The sequence below is a fragment of the Dufourea novaeangliae genome, unplaced genomic scaffold, assembly GCF_001272555.1.
Source record: "Dufourea novaeangliae isolate 0120121106 unplaced genomic scaffold, ASM127255v1 scaffold287, whole genome shotgun sequence".
NCBI classification, from domain to species: domain Eukaryota; kingdom Metazoa; phylum Arthropoda; class Insecta; order Hymenoptera; family Halictidae; genus Dufourea; species Dufourea novaeangliae.
This window is the reverse complement of record NW_015374165.1, coordinates 119600-141150: the sequence shown is the minus strand read 5'-3', so window position 1 is coordinate 141150 and position 21551 is coordinate 119600. Positions and strand designations below refer to the sequence as shown.

Below are 21551 nucleotides of genomic sequence, written 5' to 3'. Positions count from 1 at the left end.
TTGTTTTCTGATCGCGTCGCGTTGCTCGCCACTTCTGGAAGTTTCCTCGAGAATAAAGACGCGCCTTCCGAGTGCTTTGAATAAATTGTGTAATTGAAACGAATATAGTGTTCACCAGTTTATTTAATAGCCTCATAAACCAATAAAAGATTTAAAAAATGTGTATTTTGTATTTTCAATCCTAAAGGACTATTGATTAAGTTTAAGAAATTTCTTGAAAACTGCAAAGTTTCACTAAATTGTTGTAATGAAAGTTGATAAAGTATATGTAATAAGAACAAGGTTTAATCGAAACTGTTGGCTTCCAGGCGAAGTCTCTTTTTTATAATCAGGAAACTGTGGTGCAGGATAGTTCACAATCCTTTGAAGTAGTCGGTTTGATGAAGTTGACCAAACACGATTAACAGAAATCCGCACCGAAAAAGAAATTTCATCGAAAAAAATTACGTTCTCCCAATACCGGTCGATATATTAGTGTGCCCAAATGATTTTTTTTTAAGAATACTGCCTCGAAACGTGTCGCGTACAGAGCACTCATATTTGAAAACGTTGTTTCTTTAGGAAGGTCGGACAATTATTAAAAATTTACCCAAAAATTGCTGCACGGTGAGACGAAACAGATAAATCTTTGGACATTCAATTTTCTTCTAAACAACTAATCATACGTTCACTAAATTTTTTTTAAACCGTGTGTATCTGAATGAGGAATCCAATTATGTAAATAACTTTTTCACAAAATTATTTATTTAAATAATATATTAAAAAGTTTAATGTTTCTCTTTCATTTTTCTTATTAAGTAATAGAACCTGCGGTTTTCTGTTGTGTCATAAAAACCTTTTTATATTCTTTGCCTCATTATATTTACAATAATTGAACGTGGATGTAGTACGGTTATAAATTGACATATTTTCACGAAAAGGCAGAACGGACTGCGTATATCTGCTGACAAAAATAAAGCCAAACATAGACAAAATTCTAGCATCACACTAGGACAAGACTTCTCAGTAATGACTATTTTTTAATATTTTTTATTTGATTCTGCGTAATTCTAGGTAATTCTTTGTTACTTCATTTTAGTAAATAGCTTTAAAATTGCAGTGTTCAATTGTTTTGTTTTCTTTATTCTCAATTCAACTTTTTAAGATTCAAAGATTACACGCACAACTACACTTGAAAATTCTGCTAATGGAGATAGTTTATCCGAAAGGGGCACTGAACAAAAAAACTTTGAAAAGGGGTTTGTCAGGTATAAAAAGGTTGGGAAACTATGTTTTAAACTCTTCTCGAACTCTTAATTTCATTCGAACATTTTCTCTCATAAGAAATTTGGGACGCTGTATTTTGGAAATAAAGCATGTGCGGACATACATTTAGATAACGTTTCTCATCCGTATGGTAAGTAGAATATGCTCGTAAAAATTCGTTTTTATAAAGCTTACTTGTGCTTCCTGCCCAGTCAAATTCAAAGATTCGTCGAAGTACAGTATTTTACCGTCTTTGCCACCGCCAGTGACAATTAAACCATCTTTCAAAACGCAAATCGAGAATATAGACCCTTCGTGAATGTTCCTCACTAACTTGGAGATTGTATTGGTACCTGCGGAAAAATATCTTTATTATATAATTAATGAACATTTGTATGAATTTTCAAGAGAAACATAATAGGACGTTTGATATATTTGAATATTTCTTTTACACAAATAATTGTTCAATATTTCTGTAATTCTTTAATTTGAATATTTCTTTACACTTTACTTGTTTTATACACAGACTGTGTATTCGACCTGTCCTCTCAAGTGACCATACTAAATCAGAAGTTTGTGTGGTGTACAAGAAAGAAGGTACAGAAAAAAGTCTAAACATGAGCTGACCTTGGTCGAACAAAATGATAGGACACTTGATTTTAGATTTTTTTTGGTAATTATTCAAAAAAGGGCATACCTCACCGATTTTGATGACATTCAAATATGTTGTAGAGGACAATATTCCGAGTAATTTTTTTTAAACATGTTACCGTCAAAAAAATTTGTAATATCGTCAACGTACTGTGATTAATGTACACAAGTTGTGGCCGAACGGGTGGTATAACCGGGAAGGAGGGTGATTCTACGTAAAAAAGTAAGTCGAAAATATGCATTAACATTTTTTCATTCGAGGTTCAGTTTTTGGAAAAATCGAATTTGATGATCCATGTGCAACATGTGTTTTGTGCTGGCAATACGTAGAAACGGAATGCAATGAACAGACGCGGTAGCTAAGTCTTAATGGGAAGGTCGCGACATCTGGAACATGTATTTTTTATGAGTCTCATATACATATGTTGGTAGTGTAAGTGTAGTACACCAACATATGTGTCAATGTTGGGTCCAACACTGAAGCGTTTCCAAAATATTAATAAAAAATGATATTGATGCATTTAAGAATTTAAGCGTTAGCAAAGGTTATCATAATAACGAATAGCAGCACTCGTAAAGGATAGGTCTCGCATCAGAACTGTTGTCCGTTCGATTCTCAATTGCGGTCAGTTTTTTTAGTTGAAAGTATAAATGTATTTTTCCTCATTTTATTCCTTAAAAGATAAAGTACTATTTCTTACATTCTAATGTATGACATTTATCGTAAAAACAAATAAAACAATAAAATTCATAACGCCATGCGCATCTAATAAAAGATGTATGGTCACAGTTACATATTTTTGCTTTAATTTCAGGTACAAATTGGACCTGATTTACATTTAAAAAAAGTACTACCCCTACACTACAACATATACATAAAACTCATCAAAATCTGTGTTCCAGATGTTGCGGCCCTTTGCTTAGTCAATTGCACGCGTATCCAGTAGATTTCCAAATTTGATTTTCTCGAAAACGAAGCCTCAAATGAAAAAATTTTATTCTATATCTTCTCCTTATCTTTTTATGAGGAATGACCTTATGCCTGCTTGTACATAATTGTCGGAGGCACTCTCTATACAGGGCGTGTAATCGAGCTGTATACTATAGCTCTGTATAGGATGTGTAATATGTACATTTTCTTCTTTTAATGATACGAAATATTTAAATATATACATATATCAAATGTCCTATCATTTGGTCCGACACTGTATGCACATCTGTATGGAACTTTATAGCAAGCTACAGTACCAGTGAAAAGGAAGTTTAAAACGTATACTACAATTCTATGTACGTATCAGTTATGTTGTATTAACTTGTAAATATAATTTTAACACTTCTCGGAAGGATACTAGCATTTTCTGTGGCAGACATTTAAGTGTTATGAATGAAAAAACATGACGAGAGAAAATTATATTTATGCCTTTTTCTGACAATAGCGTTGGAAAGTTATAAATCTATGGAAATTATCTTTAAGACATTTATGTTCTGGGAGTATGATTAAGTAAGGTATTCACAATTAGTATAAAAAATATTTACAAATATTTCATGGTTCTTATTCACATTATTACTATTTTTTTAACATTAAAATATGTATTTTTATATTACACAATTCATGTAAATTTATATATAGAAATTATTTAATTATTACAAATTTACGTAAATTGATAGCAACTATAAAATCCACTTCTTTTCTGTTAAATCATGCTTGGTTTTGTTAGAATGTTCCTCCTTTATGAAGGTAAATAAAAATATTAGACATATAGACACGACATATCTGTATAGAGGGTGTAACAAAAATGATGGACAAGACTTTCAGGGAGGAATCCGTATATTCAAATCGGTAGAACTGTAGAAATTGCGATATTCAGATAAACTCTTTGGTGCGTCTCGATATGAATGCTACATGGGAGTATTAGGTAACTCGATATACAATAAGAATTAATTGAAAGGATAGAATATGTATTTTTGTAAAGGATATCGATTGTGCAAAAATTCAGTTTGAATATACGTGGGTTTTTATGTCCCACCCGTTATTAAAGTTTTGTCGTAAGAAATTCTGCTGCGACATTCCTGGTCATTGACCTGTATTCAGGTGGCATAGGTCAGCAAATGCATGACATTCCAGCGACTTTCTAAGAATTCTATTAAATTATAATTACACGAAACAATAAGATAACAACGTAGGTTACTTTACGTATCATTAACTAATTCAATAATTACTCTAAATTAAGCTTTAAATAGATCCATTAAAGAATATTATATAACATTAGGTCAATGTTTAGAACCGTTCGATGCGGTAACTAAACTGAAACTCTATATTCATTCATGTTAACTCAATACAGATTCCAAATTCATTCCTTAGGTGCAATCAGTCACATCTTGTAAAAATATAAGATCGGCATCGTGCCAAAGGGAGCCTTCAGGAATTCAATTTCCCCACCTGTATTAACACTTTCGAGAGCTTTTATAAGTCGTTGAGCGTTGTTTAGGAGCCTATTTTTCGTTACATGTACTATTGATCGGTGGGAACGGCCCGTCACGTTGGGTATAGTCTTATTGAATAGAACTTCAAAAATAAAATAGATTCTATACAATAGATTCCATTCTAAGCCCAAGTATTAGACATTGATGTAACGGCGTTAACTCTATAAGACATACAGCAGACGCAGACGTCTCAGCACCTGCGTCAAAGCCTACCGGAAATCAATTGTCAGCCTCCCATAACAGTCGAGCCAGTTCAAATTTCCCAGTTCATCTATATTTCGTTCAAAGAATAATGTGCACCGTCTTACAAGTGTACAAGGTGTTCCAGCTGAAGGAGGACACCTAAATATCTCCTTTCTTTTTACTACTATAAGAAACGTTTAATGTACAATTTGCATGGTTACGAAAGAGGAATACCGTGGAAGAAACAAATTTTTTAAGGTGATTTTTTCGTGTTTTTTTTATGACTACCGATATTTTGCTTGCAGAAAAGCATACATTTTTTGCTATTATATCTTGTAGCAAATGAAAGAGTGCATTTGAGCATGCCTAAGTTATAACCTCCAGACGACCTTCAACATAAAGAAAGTAATCCACTTCTAAGATAGTATTATTAAGGTAGTATGTGAACTTACTGATTCACATACATATGTTACAAATGCTAAATGTGATGTCCATCGGCAGCGATACCCTTTCTAACAGGAGTAATCACGGATTGTGATGCTCTTTAAATTATCTCTGATGTAATAGTAATACAAGCTTCAATTACTCGATTCATCATGTTTTCTGACGTTTTAGGACTTATGTTAGAATTTGTATATACTTTTGGTGTTCAAGGTCATGCGAAGACCATAATCATGCTCGAATGCAGTTTTCCTTCTGCTACAAGATACAACAGAAAAAAGTATATGCTTTTCTGCGAACAAAATACCGGTGACTTTGAAAAAATACACAAAAGTTACCTTAAAAAAATATATTCGTTCACGGTATTCCCCTTTCGAAACTATTTAAATTGTGATTTAAACAGTTTTGATATCATTAGAAAGAAAGTAGATATTTAGGTGGGCTTCATCTGGGACACTGCATATACAATACAGAAAAATATTCCTACAAAAGATGTTCAGCATGAATGAGATATAATGTGGTATGAATAATCTGTTTGTAAATACAGTAGTAAGGGAGATTTCAAGGTGAAGTTAATTTTTTTTTAAATGGAATGCTATACATTTTTAGTTATACTATGATAGCGTTCGTTGAGAAGAGTTCAACGATGTTTCAAATAGGGTCAGTGTAGTAGAAGGTTGTAAATTAGTGAAATTCGGAGTCAGATCAACGTGAATTCACAGGTCCTGTGCTAGAAAATCCTACGTATAACGTATAACCATGCTACGGGGTCGCAACTGACCGACGATTGCCATTGATCTGACTACTTAACATCTTAATAATTCGCGACCTTCTACTACACTCAATGACGTTATGTGACACACCGTTCAACTCTTCTCAACAAACTCTATTATATTTGAATAAAAGAAATATTCATATACGAATAAACTAATAGTAACAATGCTCAGCTACCTTTTTAGATCCTTCACAAGAACTGTTGGAGATACAGCACATCCTCAATAAGTGTTTGAAGGCTTCTCGCATTGACAAGAAGAGGTCCCCAGGTGTAACGTTGGGTTTTTAATTAGGTTTAACGCAGCGATAGAGCTTGGAATTCTGAACTTAATTATATTTGTTTCAGCTGCATACGGCCAATAGTTTATGAAATATTTAATGTTCAGTGGCGAGGAACCTTCGAACACTCATCGAAGATTTACTGTAATGCTTACTATAAACCACTTACAGATCTCTAATAATATAAATATCTTCAAGTTACTTTTTACGGATTTGAAAAACATCTCTGAGGATAAATTTTCTAACTTATGTTTATCATATATTTTAAAAGACGGTAATATCAAAACTGGAAATTAAAAAAGTATTTCTCACCTCTGCCCCAAACGATAATATTACCATTGCTGTCGCCGGTGAGAACGTCACCGCTTTGATTGAAAGCTACGCAGGTAACGTATCTCGGTTTTTCCCTGCTCTCGAAAACGCCCATTCGTTTGTAGAGCATACCGCCGTTGTCGAGGGACCAGAAGGACACGTGCCCTTTTCCACAGGACACGATTTGGTTCCGTTCAAGAGGATGCCACTCGGCACATACCACCGTGTCGACAGAACACTATAATTAATAATTAATATTCTGGTAGACGCTCAGTTTCAACAATAAACAACATTAGCTTATACTATAGTGCAGCCCCTGTTTTCTTAAACGCATTTAATTTTTTCAAACACGACTGGAACCCGACCGCCCGCTTTTATTTTTTTTCTGGTTATATATACGTCATAACAAAGTAATTAAAAAAGGTCTCGTCAAAATCTACAAGGGCGTAACATATCGACAGAGTAACCTTAATAATTTTTGGGGACGGATTAACATCAACTGTTTTCGTTTATTTGATAATCTTTTGGGACATTGTGTATGTAACATTCTTTTAACAAGTTCAACTCAAATTAAATGTGTCAAGAATTAATATTAATTAAAATCATTCCAGTTACCGTAATTTTTGTTTATTTTCAATTCTACATCGCCTATACATTATTTTCTTTTTATAACAATGTTATTTCTTTCTCGTCAATAAGTAATAATTCAGATACTACCATACATAAATGTTAATGAAAATGTACCTTTGTCTCGGTTACTTTGGTCCCCCGTTCTCCTTTCTGCCAGTCCCAGATCGAGATGTTGTGATCAGATGTTTCATCGATGGCGCACAAATAATTTCCACCATCTGCCTTCGAAAAGGAGAGGCAACAAATCGAACCATCGAAACCCCCGTTGCCAATTACGCAGAGGGTCGTTAAACTGACCGATGTCCATATTCTTATGTGCGGCTGAAAAGAATTTAAAACCATGTCAATGATTTCTGTTTGAAGACTCAGCTTCAATGAGATGTGTATGTACATTAGGGTGGTCCTTATTGTCGACTTTTGAATTTTGTGCGCGGCACCTCGCAGAATAGTTCCAATTAATAAAAAAATAATCTGTGTGAAATTTGAGCTCAATAGGGTAACGGGGAAACGTGCCCCCAAGCTCTTAAACATTACAAAACGTAGATCTAGATAGGACGCATCTTTTATGTTGTATTACTTTTTTTCCTACGACGAATGGTTTTCGAAAAAAACTGCAAAAGGCCTGAAAAAAACTAAAAATTCTGTCTCAATTTTGGAAATCGTAGTGTGTTTCGATTATTCTTTATCAAGGAAGACTAAAAAAATGTATATTATTTATTTTTGACCCTAAAGGACTATTCTTAGGAAATTAAAAAACTTTTTTAAAAATTGCGGTAAATTTCTGAAAATTGTATTGATAGTGTTTTGTACATTCTATATAATAACACGGAATAAGGTTAAATGAACAATAAATTGTTCATAATATTTTTCATTTTAATTTCAGTTTATTTATAAATGTTGGTTTCCAATTAATGTCTAACAAAGATATAAAGCGGATCCAATTACAAAGTGACAAAATAAATGAAATTTTTGAAAACGGGGTTGAACAATAAATTCATGACGAACACAACTAAAGAATTCTTTGTAAGATTTGAGTTAGATGATGAATTTTTACCAACTGATCCTTCAACTTGATCCGTAAAGTACAAGTTTCATTAAAGCATTGGAGTTAGTAAATAAACTTCGAGTAGTTAATGATACAGCAGAGAGAGGGATTAAACTAGTGGAAGAATATAATAAATTATTTACAAAGAATGAAGAACATAAAGACTACGTTTTACAGATTGTAAATTATTATCGGCGAAAGATTCCATGATACAAAAAAGAGACATTAACTGGAAACCCACGTTTGTAAATAAACTGAAATTAAAATGAAAAATGTTATGAACAATTTATTTCCATTTAACCTTATTCCGTGTTACTACATACAATATACAAAACACTTTCAATACAATTTACAGAAATTTATCGAAATTTTTAAAAAAGTTTCGTAATTTCCAAAGAATAGTCCTTTAGGGTTGAAAATAAGTAATACACATCTTTTTAGTCTTCATTGATACAGAATAATCAAAACGCACTACAACTTCCAAAATTGAAGAAACAATTCTAGTTTCTTTTCAGGCTTTTTTATATTTTATTCGTAAACCGTTGGTCGTACGAAAAAAAGTAATAGAACATAAAAGATGCGTCCTATCTAGATCTAAAAGTTTTGTCCCATACGTTTTTTGATTTAGTCAATAGTTTAGAAGATATTCGAATGAAACCGATGTATAAGTATTTAATTAATTATTTTAATGTTTAAGAGCCTGGGGGCACGTTTTCCCGTTACTCTATTGAGTTCACATTTTGCACAGATTATTGTTTTATTCATTGGAACTATTCTGCGGGGTGCCGCGAGAAAACTTTTGAAGAAAATGTTGATCAAGAGTAAATAAGAGCCACCCTAATGTACATGCAATATACAAACTGCCTACGCAACTGGGCACAGGTATATCTTTAAAACTGTAGTAGATAGTACTCCATTTCAAAATTTATCAAATCGTACATATATTCAACGTGGCGTCTGACAATGAGATTTTATTGGGCTTCTACCAATCTTACAAAGTAAGATTCCCTCTTTCTCATACTACCATCAGCTTTTAAAATTTCAAATAGATTTTATATTAGAAACATATTGTATACATGGAACCCTTCATCTGTATGTGTGAGGCCGGCTGAAATGTTTCGTCCCCTTTGTGTTATTTTCGTTGAAAACGATCATTTCCAGTGCAAACTATGAATCATCCCTGAACTTTGTTCGCATCTGCAACGTAATGGAGTAGCTAAAGACAGTCCATAGAGTACCGTTATAAAGAGTTAATATAGCAAAAAAGTGTTCGAAACACACCCTCCAACAGGAAAGATTATGTTGATCATATTTTGGAATGTCCAAGGGGTGGTGTGGACAGTTTTTTTTTTTTGGAAAAAGCGACCACAGTCGATTCTGAATGTTTTATTGAAGGCTTAACGAAATGGAAAGACGTATCACGAGGAAAGGAAAACGGTCTGATAAATTACTTCTCCAACAACGCCACTACCTCCAATAACTCCGTGACAACGCCAGGCCGCACACAAACGGTGTTTGACAAGTGACTTCCATCTCCTTCCGAATACGAAAGAACACTTGGATGGTCAACATTTCAAATTCGACCAGGACATGAAGGCAGCATTAGTTCAAAGATTCGACAACGAACTTCCGAGTTTTTCAATGATGGACTACATAAACTTACAACACGCTAGCAGAAATATAACGAGGTCAGAGGAGATTACGTTGAAAAATCTTTACGTAGTTTTGTAAATAAATAATAAAGCTACAGATTCATTTTTGTTCTGTTAACCCTCCGTCGGGTGCAACCGGCCCATAGAAATAGAAATATAGAGTGCGCGTCAGGCTCGGGCAGAGTCTACACTTTAGAAAGAGACGGGTTACTTTCAGAGGACTTGCTATCTCTTTCCACGAATATGTTTTGGATGAATTTTCGAGAAGAAACTCAAAAACAGTAGCTATGTATCTAGTACTTCGAACAAAATTGAACATCACGGAAGAAGATCAAGAAGAAATTAGTACAGTACCACCTCAGAAACGAAGACGTACTACTTCCACCATTGAAACTGGCGTGCAGCGTCTTACAAAATTTGAATATAAAACATGGATGAATGCAGTTTGTTGAACGCATGCCTATTTCGTTTGCAATTGTTATTTCTACATCGATGAAACAACTGAAATGCCCGAACAGTATAAATTAATTTCTTCTTTTGTATTTGGTTACATTAAGTGTTTCTGCTACATTTAATTCTTAACCTAATGTTGCTATACCATTCATACTGTCCATAAAATAGTTAAATAAATCATTTTCAAAAAGAATAAGAATATTATCTCATAAGAAAAGAGAATAAACACCATACAATGAATTGTTTCCTAGACACATCGCGCATCGTGCCCGATCATGTTGCGAAACATATTGCGCCCTACGAAGGCTTAATTTATATTCACCCATTGCTGTTTCATTAAAGTGGGGACAAAACTTTTCAATCCGATCTCGTATATATTTGGTTGATGCAAAAGTTCTGACCGTTTCAAAGATACATTAGACAGCAGTTTATTTTATTGAGAACGCTATAAATTCGTGCTCTGCGTCACGTTACATTTGTCAATCCGGTTTTGATGTACCCTCGCGAGCAAACTTGCCTTCCGCTAGGGGAAAAAGTGATGTAAGGGAAAGACCTCATACCACTTGGTCTCGGAATTACTGAAAATGCCAAATTAACATTCGGTTTAAAATTTATTTCAGTATTTGATGTAAATTTATCAAGCGGTAGGAATCCATTGCCTATACATTGCTTTTTTCCCTAGAGGAAGCCAAGTTTGTTCGTCAGTGTACAGTGAGCTATTAATATAAGTGAGCCGCATTAACATTTGCACAGCATGGTGCTTGAGAAGTAATAGAAGTTATTACTGTATATCCATATTACATATTTGGATTAATGTATTCGTTGTTTTTTTTAGTAAAATAAAACACTTACTTTAGTTGTTAGAAACATAACATTCATTTATTTAATTTATACACTTATCTTGTTAATAAATGATAAACGAAATAATGCCTAATTTTTACGTTGCAAAACCATCCGGACGCTCTACAAAGTATAATGCTTTCATTTGAAATATATATATATATATATGCTTTAACAAAAACAGTTCAATTTCAATTGTATTTTATTGGATTTCCCTTTTATTTAATTACATAGTTTAAACGTTTGGGCATACTAAAAATAAATTTATTTAAGTATTTTAATTGAATAAGTTGTCATTTTAATTCTTTTTTCGAATTTATGGGTGATGTTCTGATTCAACGATCTAAGCAATCCCACAAATTTTCAACTAGTTAATAGTCTTAAACTGTACATAATTTATGTTTCGATCATAATCTTGATAAAATTAAAAACTGTTACAAGTATTCATATTAATAGCACTATCTATTCGATTTTGTTTCAAAACATCTAAATATCTATTTCTATCTAATATCCCGTCAAAGAAAGTTAATTTGTCCATTCCAACAGCCAAAACACAACCCCAAAACGACACACTTGCGTCATTGTGTTTCGCGGTTGATTTCAAATTTTTAGTCTGAAGTTCTTCATTTACTATACGCTATACCAGTTTTCGTTCATCGGACACAAAAATATTACAATTACTCTCATCAGCAAAAATTACGTATCTCCACCATGTTTCTTCTTTAGAAATGTATTCTGTGGAGAAGAGTAATCTTCTTTCGATTAGCATCTCTAATGTATGGCTTCGTCGGAGAACTCTAAACCGTTGTATCCACAATGAACTTTTATTTACATTTCTAATATTATGTTTGTCACGAACATCGAATATCTTTGGAAGATCGTTTTAAGGAACAGATTCAATTCTATCCTCACGATTATATCTCTACATATATAATATCCGTTACAGTACTTTTACTCAAATTTAGTAATGTACCGATTTCTCGACACAATTTTCCCTTTTCACCATGACCACTAACGAGGTGACGTGTATCGAACGACTTATTTTTACCATTACGTCTCATTTACACAACTATTATGTGCGGAAAGAGTGAATTTTGAAATGAAATTGACTCTACGAGATAGTACAGTACATTACATCTTGTGTTGACAAACATTGCTACTGAGCAAACTAACTAACTTAACAGGACGACCAAACTGCGACGCATATGTCATGTCCGAATATTTTTACAGTGTCAGAATTAGGCATTACTTTGCTTACCACTTTTAATACACACAAAATTATATAAATTAGATACAAAAATGTTATATTTCTAGCAATTAGAATAAGTGTATTTACTTATCACAAAACAATGAGTCCCTTATTTTCAGATACACAACAAATATATTTCCAAATACTACCGTGTCCGAATATTAATGCGGTTCACTGTAGCTACTTTTCAAGTTATATTCAAACAGGTAGCTTCTCAACGTGTATTGGAATCTTTTTTTTTCATCTTTCGAAAAAGTAAGTCGGAGTTTATGCAGTAACTTAACATATTATTCGTGTTCTTACCATAGCATCCCGTCTATCAGTTCCGCACACTTGACCAGTAGCGACTACCAGCTTGTTTGGATGGATCGCCATGCTGAAATACACAAAAATACATATGTATGCGGGTACGTGCGAAAGAAGTTTATACACTAGACTTAACGAGCCTTGAATTCGCCCATATTACGCAATTCTTTAAACAATTCCTCTTCCAAATTTGCATTACTTCATAATAAAGACGTGAAACATTATCATAATTAAACAAAACGTACCTACATTTTATAATTGTAGTTAATCTAAATAAACTAAAATACGGAAGACGGAGTAAAACCACTGATACAACTGGAATGGGAACGGTTCGGCGTGAATGAAGTAAAATCTAAAATGCAAGTTTTCTTCCAGAAACCGAAACACCCACACGGCCCACCATTTATCCTTTCTCCGTGAAGTAACACTACGTTTAAAGCGAATGAGTGCAAAACAAGACATGCTTGGTGGTGTTTTATCTCGAAATTAAAGATCACTTTCCCCAACTTTTTTCATTTCGTTACTTTCAGTCCAGCTTTCTGAAATCTTGCACTCGCGACTAAACGATTTCGGGGAAGATACAATAATTAATTAGCATTCCTTTTCTTCGAGAGACAAAAAAGAAAGCGCAGAAACAACGGCCTATTAATGTTTGCGCGTCATTTTTACGATCAGGGACCTCTTATACAATAACTTATCAATTAATAATATTGATGAATTTACAAGTTATAAATTGTAACTTCTAGTTTTATGTTGCACACACAATTCATACTATTTACAAGCCACAAGTTAAATCACTAAGATATTATTAGTAGATACATTTTATAAGTGTCGTTGCACAATGAATACGATTTTACAAGTTATACAAATTTACTTTTAAAACTTTTACAAGAATTGGTAGACTGATAATTTCATTTTCACGTTGATGTTTCTCTGATTTGTGAACTTTTATCAAGAGGTGGATAAAGGTAGAAACACATTAAGATCACAATTCAAGTGACATTCGTAGAGTGTGTGCCAACATATCTTCATTCCTTTGTTGCAAGCATGTTATAATCACGTTACGCTGTTTACAAATACGCTCTGATAACCAGTTTTGCACAAGTTTCGAGCAAATTGCTCTAAAAAGTTGTCTAAAAATTGTCTAAAAAACCATAGCTATCAGTTTCCGCATTTGACTTGGGTTTTGCAGGCAACGTCAGCTGACAAAATGGTAAAGCAAATTTGCGGAAAGTCTTGCAACATAACCTATGTCACATTGAGGGAAAAACCGGAACAAGATTTGCGCAAACCAGGTTGCTGCACATGTTGCAGCCAATGTGCGCGCAAAGTGTTTATAGCAAATCTTGCATAAAACTTATAGCCATAACTTGGCTGACTGGGCGTATACAGGATGTTCGACTACTAGTAGGAAAAAATTTAAGGAGTGTTTCTTTGAGACGAAATAAGACGAAAATCAAGATTAACGAAATTGCGACAACTGCGTCGTTTGTTAGTTATAAGCGTTTAAAAAATGACCCAAATGATGGCAATCCGCGCGCACCGAGTGTCAGCGAATCACGGCTCGTAAGGGGCGTGCAGTCACTTTAAAGACTCAACGACGTGCAGGAAAAGCCGGTAGAACAGCTGTCTACTTACCCCATAGAAGATGTCGATAACTTGTGCCCGCGGTATTTGAGTCGAATCCACTTGTATCGCATTAACTCTGATTACTCGATAAAATTCGCAAGAAATGTAAATATCTTCTTAAGAATCTTATCGAATAGAGAGGGTAAATGCCCCCTCTAGTTGTCACGTATAAGAATTGTCCTGGCCACGAGTATCCATGAAATTAATCGCCACATGCACGTACACCACAGAAGTCCGCGAAAAGTGTCCACACACACTGCGCGATTGTCCCGTCCGCGAAAAATGTTCACACAGACTGCGCGATTGTCCCGACCGCGAAAAATGTTCACACACTGCGCGATTAATTAGACCCGCGAGCGCTTCCTCCGTTGGGTATAAACACTCTACACGTTACACAAAACTAACACTCAAAATAATTAATTTATAACTATTTAACACTAATTTTTAACCTACACTAATTAATTTATAACAACTATTTATACTAATTTTTAATACGCAATAATTAATAAAACCTACAATATTTAATAAAACCTGCAATATTTTATAAAATCTACAATATTTAACAAAACCTGCAATATTTAATAAAACCTGCAATAATTAATAAAACCTACAATATTTAATAAAACCTACAATAATTAATAAAATCTACAATACTTAATAAAACCTACAATAATTAATAAAATTTACAATAATTAATTTGCACTATTTATAACAACGATGTACGCGACACTACTAAATAATCACTACGTAATCGTTAAATAAACTATAACTTAGTTTTCCGAACATGAACTCTATTTGCTCGTAGAATGCAATGGGCACCGTTCGAAAAGGATAACTGATATTATTGAACTGATCCTCCCTCGTTAGGATCGATGTGGCGTAATAGGTCGATCCCCACTCTGTCATGGTCAATACTTTTTCAGAAGGAAAAGCTAAATGGGAAAGTGTCTTGGAGGTCGTGTTTCTTTTCGTATATTCTTAGTGCAACATCTGTATTTTCTTTTCATACACCACTCGGGGCCACTTGGCCACGATGCCCAGGGTGTGCGAGTCTGGACATTCAAAAACTGTCTCTTGTCTTCCGCAGAGCGACCACCCGTGGATTGCCTGTAACGTGTTACTGCCATCGACGAAGACCTTGCCTATTGTGTTTTCGGCTGTCCCTTTTCACATTAACTTGTAAAAAGAACTGTCAACCTCGAATTCCAACTCCATGATGGAAACGGTTCATATTACACCAAATGTATGTGTTTAACAATTTTCTATATTTTATTTTATGTAGTTTCTTTATGCATCGTGATGCAGGTGCGGCAAATTATATCTTAGTTTCATTCTAATATCATCATACGTTTTGTATGATCCATGTTAATTGCATATTATTTTTGTGCGGATACAAGAACCTCAAACACTTGGAGTAAGATCGAAGTGGTAATGAAATGTGCAATGCACATAAAAAATACAGTAAGTCAATATTCAAGATTTCAGAAATAAAGATATTATCCGATCGGGCGAAGCGTCGAACGATAAGCAATTAATTTTCAGTACCCCTCGACGGAGGACCATATCATCATAAATCGCCCGCCTAGCCGGAGTTTCCAAACGAGCGCCGCAATCAGTTTTCGAAATTAGGCGTTTTATTAGGTCGAACAGGACGGAACGATCTGATATGGTTGACGCTAATTGTTCCTCGCTCGACGCTTCGCTAGAAAGGACAATACCTTTTTCTTCTGGTTTTGGATTGTTCGTATCGTAATCTAAAGTCAGTCGTAACACAGCGGTCGACGAGGAGACCGTGATGGCTTTCGGTATGTGTGCGTGTCTGATGGGTAAACGAAGTGCGGAGATGTAAATGCCGAGAAAATAACAACACCACCGCGAAATGTTTCGAATTTTCACAGACAAATTTTCATACAGTTCGTTTACCCCACACGGTCATATTATCCAAAAATATGATGTTTTTTAAAACTGAAAGTAATGAAATTAAGTTCACACTAAGCAAGTCAAAACAGCGGCGCGCTCTGTTTCAGGTAGCAAGCCGCCTTCATTGGTCAACCGTAAGCGGTTGGTGTCATTCATACCTGAATGATTTTTATTCAGGGGATGACTGGTGTAAACGAACTAAAACGAGCTTGTCCTCCGTCGCGGGGTGCTGAATGATGTTTTTAAACGAGTGTATCCGTTAATTGCTTATCGTTCGGAGTTTCGCCCGATAGGATAATATCTTTATTCCTGAAATTTTGAATATTGACTTACTGTATGTTTTATGTGCATTGCACATTTCATTACCACTTCGATCTTACTTCAAGTGTTTCAGGTTCTTGTATCCGCACAAAAATAATATGCAACTAATATGGATCATACAAAACGTATAATGATATTAGAATGAAACTAAGACGTAATTTGCCGCACCTGCATTACGATACATAAAGAAACTACATAAAATAAAATAAAGAAAATTGTTAAACACATACATTTGGTGTAATATGAACCGTTTCCATCATGGAGTTGGAATTCGAGGTTGAAAGTTCTTTTTACAAGTTAATGTGAAGAGGGACAGCCGAAGACACAATAGACAAGGTCTTCGTTGATCGCCAGGGCCGGCGGCTCGCTCGCGAAAAGTGGCAGCGCCAGCTGTGTGAAAGCGGCGCCGCTTGGCAGCGAGCCGTGGGCGCGGTCCTGCCCGTCCTTGATGGATGGCTGGACCGTCGGCACGGCAGGCTATCCTACCGGCTCACGCAGGTGCTCACCGGGCACGGATGCTTCGGGGAGTACCTGCAGAAGGTTGGAGCTGAGGCGACGGCAGAGTGCCACCAGTACAGCGCGGAGGTTGACTCCGCGCGGCACGTGCTGGAGGAGTGCCCGGCCTTTGCCAGGGAGAGGCGGGCGCTCCGTTTAGAGATAGGGGGAGACCTCTCGCTCCCGGCCGTGGTTGCGGCCATGGTGGGGAGCGAGAGGTCGTGGAGGGCGGTGTTCTCTTTCTGTGAGACCGTCATCTCGCGGAAGGAGGACGACGAGCGGGACCGCGAGGCGCGCGATCCCGCTCGTCGAGAGAGGAGGAGAGCGAGGCGGGGTCGTGGGCGAGGCCGTGGGGCCCGCACAGTAATGTGCCTACTCCCGTAGGCGTCTCCTCGCTCCCCGGCAGGCGAGGCCTGTGTGTATGGGCGGACGCGTGCGTGGACATCGGGAGCCGGAGCTTCGGCTCCTGTGGCTCCCGCCTTCGCGCGCGCGTCCGCCGGGGACGCTGATGCAGTCGCGGTGGGGTCCCCGGCTGCATCCAAAGCGGCCCGGTAGTGCCGGCGTCGGAGTGCAGTCCTCTGACGCTGGCGGAGTAGAGAAGGGGGGGTGACCGGGGAATCGGTCACCTCTGGGGGGCGTTCGATCGCCCCCACGGAACGGGCTCCGCGATAAGGAGAGCACAGGCGCGGCGGTGGGGGAGCGTTCATACGAGATCCCGCCACCGCCGAGTTCCGCCCGAGAAGTCTGCCGCGGGGGTTTTTGTGGGTGCGAGTCCCACACTACCTCGGAGTCCCACCCCAGGACTCCGGGGTGTGCATAAGGCATTTCCCCCGCGTAAGAAAAAAAAAAAGGTCTTCGTTGATGGCAGTTACACGTTACAAGCAATCCGGGAGTGGTCGCCCTGCGGAAGAAAAGGGATAGTTTTATAATGTCCAGACTCGCACACCCTCGGCAACGTGGCCAAGTGGCCCCGAGTGGTGTATGAGAAGAAAATACAGATGTTGCACTAAGAATATACGAAAAGAAACACGACCTCCGAGACACTTTCCCATGCAGCTTTTCCTTCCCAAAAGGTATTGACTATGAAAGAGTGAGGATCGACCCATTACGCCACATCGATCCTAATGAGGGAGGATCAGTTCAATAATATCAGTTATCCTTTTCGGACGGTGCCCTTTACATTATACGAGCAAATAGAGTTCATGTTCGGAAAACTAAGTTTTAGTTTATTTAACGATTACGTAGTGATTATTTAGTAGTGTCGCGTACGTCGTTGTTATAAATAGTGCAAATTAATTATTGTAAATTTTATTAATTATTGTAGGTTTTATTAAGTATTGTGGATTTTATTAATTATTGTAGGTTTTATTAAATATTGCAGGTTTTATTATATATTGTAGGTTTCATTCATTATTGCGTATTAAAAATTAGTATAAATAGTTGTTATAAATTAATTAGTGTAGGTTAATAATTAGTGTTAAATAGTTGTATATTAATTATTTTGAGTGTTAGTTTTGTGTAACGTGTAGAGTATCAAACCAAACGGAGGAAGCGCTCGCGGGTCTAATTAATCGCGCAGTGTGGGGACATTTTTGGCGGATGGGACAATCGCGTAGTGTGGGTGGAAATTTTTCGCGGACTTCTGTGGTGTACGTGCATGTGGCGATTAATTTCATAGATACTCGTGGACAGGACAATTGTTATACGTGACAACTAGAGGGGGCATTTACCCTCTCTATTCGATGAGATTCTTATGAAGATATTTACATTTCTTGCGAATTTTATCGAGTAATCAGAGTTAATGCGATACAAGTGGTTTCGACTCAGATACCGCGGGCACAAGTTATTGACATCTTCTATGGGGTAAGTAGACAGTTGTTCTACGAACTGCTCCTGCACGTCGTTGAGTCTTTAATGTGACTGTACGCCGCTTACGAGCCGTGATTCGCTGACACTCCGTGCGCGCGGATTGCCATGATTTGGGTCAATTTTTAAACGCTTACAACTAACAAACGAAGGATATGTCGCAATTTTGTTATTCTTGATTTTCGTCTCATTTCGCCTCAAACGATTTCACGTGAAGTGTACTAATGTGTTTCTAACTTAACCTCAAACGTGACATAGGACTAGCCATAGAAATAGGAGTGTAGACTGCACATCAGGCTGGGTCGCCGTCCCAGCTTTAGAAAGAGACGGATTTCTGTCGGAGAACTTGCTGTCCCTTTTTAATATTGCTGTATCAACCATTCAAACCCCAGACCCCCAGAACCTTCCAAACTTGCAGAGTTAAATTTTGTCCAATGCCTGTCATAAAGTTATGGCTACAAATTTTATGGAAGATTTGCTATAAACATCTCACGCGCACATTGGCAGCAACATAGGCAGCAAATTGACAGCAACATAAGCAGCAATTTGGCTTACGCAAATCTTGTTCCAGATTTGCTCTCAATTTGACATAGGTCATGTTGCAAGACTTTCTGCCAATTTTCTTTACCATTTGTCAGCTGCCGTCGTTGCCTGAAAAAGCCAAGTCAAATGTGGAACCAGATGGCTATGGTTTTTGAGACAACTTTTGTCATTTACTGCTGGCAATTTGCTCGAAACTTGTACGCAACTGGTTATCAGGGTTACTCCTCACCACTTAGATTTAAAAATAGATGACAAGTCCACTGAAAGCTATCTAACTCTTTCCAAACTTGAAACGCCTGTTTCCAAGGAGATACGCTGTCTATATTTCTATATCTATGGGACTACCTGACTAGTAAATACGAATCAACTGACTCGTAATTTATAAAAGTACTTGTGGAACCCAACTTATTTTTTTTCGTTCACGTCACATCGACTACTATACAAGATGCTAATACAAATGTGAAGCTCTTTCACAGGGTGAATTCTACATACCAAACTTGTAAGAAGAAAATCAAGAATGACGAAATTGCGTTCGAGGCTTCGTTTCCGAGTTATTAATTGTTGAAAGTACAGGTGAAATCAGCGTAAAATACGCCTCACACGATGAGTTATTCTACTTGAGGGGCACCCTCTTCAATTGTTTCACGAGTTGGTTCGTTTATTTGATTTGAATTCATTCATAAGTTTAATAAGTTTATCAATCAACCATGTAGATATGTATATCAGCTGCGGAACAACTGTTTAAGTAGTATAACTTATAGCGCATACATTGCCCACATTTTCAACAACTAATAACATGGAAATGAAGCCTCGGGTGCATTTTCGTTATTCTTGATTTTCTTCTTACAAGTTTGATATGTAGAATTCACCCTGTGAAAATGTCCCACATTTTGAACACCCTGTACATACAGATTATTAGCGGCAAAGTTCAGTCGAGTATTACGATGTTTTAATGTAATTAGATTTTCGACTAAAGGTTTGTGTCGTATAGAAAATTAATTCCGTTTCTTAAGTGGTCCTGTGAAATGAGAACTGTGTCAGGGTTTATGCTATGTATCTTTTTGCCTGCATTAAGAAACTACTTTCTAGTGTTCAAGAGAATTTATTAGCACTGGTAACTTCTAGCCTGTGTCTTTTAAGATTTCACTAATAATATTAGTTCAATTGTACAAGGGGGCTATGTTGCGCGGATTCACAGTTGAGTTCACATGACCCACCATTTGATATCATCCGTGTGGCCCAAGTAATGCCTTTGGCTGTGTTCCTCCATGTTGTACAGCACCACCACTGCCGCGACAAAATAAACAATTTCCCCAGTTGGCAATAGATGCAGATTACTTCGACAGTCTCTACCACGGTAGCCGTAAACCCAGTTGAGCTTTAGTTTGCTTTGCGGTGGTGTGCTGACTTTGCGAAGATCGTAGGTATCCATCAAAGGTGTTGGCACATAAAGGACCACGGGTCGACCCCTCAGGTACATACGGACGGTATTTTCTTCCTCGTTGTACTGCATGTCTCTGGTGCTGTGAACGGCAGAAATTTGATCTCATCTTTTTTTAAACAAAATATTTGATACGTTACAGGGTGTACAGGAAATTCTGGAACAACCGGAGAGAAGTATATTCATCATGTAAAAGTCAGTCGAAAATACAAAACATATATTTACTCTTACAGAGGAAGTCTACGATGGAGATACGCACGTTTCTCGTGAAACTTATCGTTAGTGCAATCAATACCCAGATAGCACACGACATCTTCATGTCTGTTTTATAGCTGTTTTAGGTCTGAATGTCCTAGGACCTAATAAAGATGTTTTAAAGCTGTCTGAAATAGGACATCTAATGACGTATGAAATTCACGTGCTGGAGACATCTGCAAGATGTACCAGAAGACACGTCGTAGCGACGTCTGAAATTCGCGTCCTCAGAATGTCCTCAGGACATGTGAGAGAGACGTCTTTGCGATGTTTGAAATTCATGTTCTCGAGATATCCTTAGGACATATGAGATGTACATCGTTGCTTGAATATTTGTTCTAAATAGTCTTTGAATAGAAACGACAAATGTAATTTAGTTGTTTACATTTTTCATTGGAAAATGATACTGTGTTATTTAAAAAACATCAACATTTTTATAAGTGCTTACAAAAGTAAAAAAAGTGCGATAATTAAATTTTTTATGAGAGGTCGGAGGCTAGACCTTCATTCTCTTCAATTTTCAATAGTCAACTTCTG

At 36.6% G+C, this 21551-nt stretch overlaps 1 protein-coding gene across 1 annotated transcript in view; it reads right to left on the bottom strand.

Annotated features, from left to right (window-relative positions):
• The window catches only part of LOC107192017 (echinoderm microtubule-associated protein-like 2), a 146145-nt gene that overhangs the window by 52030 nt on the left and 72564 nt on the right, over positions 1-21551 (bottom strand). The window contains exons 7-11 of the mRNA XM_015581191.1: positions 20536-20841; positions 12542-12614; positions 7114-7320; positions 6370-6607; positions 1441-1598 (exon numbers count right to left, since the gene is read on the bottom strand). Of these exons, the coding sequence (XP_015436677.1) occupies positions 1441-1598; positions 6370-6607; positions 7114-7320; positions 12542-12614; positions 20536-20841 (982 nt within the window). The remainder of the gene's footprint in view (positions 1-1440; positions 1599-6369; positions 6608-7113; positions 7321-12541; positions 12615-20535; positions 20842-21551) is intronic.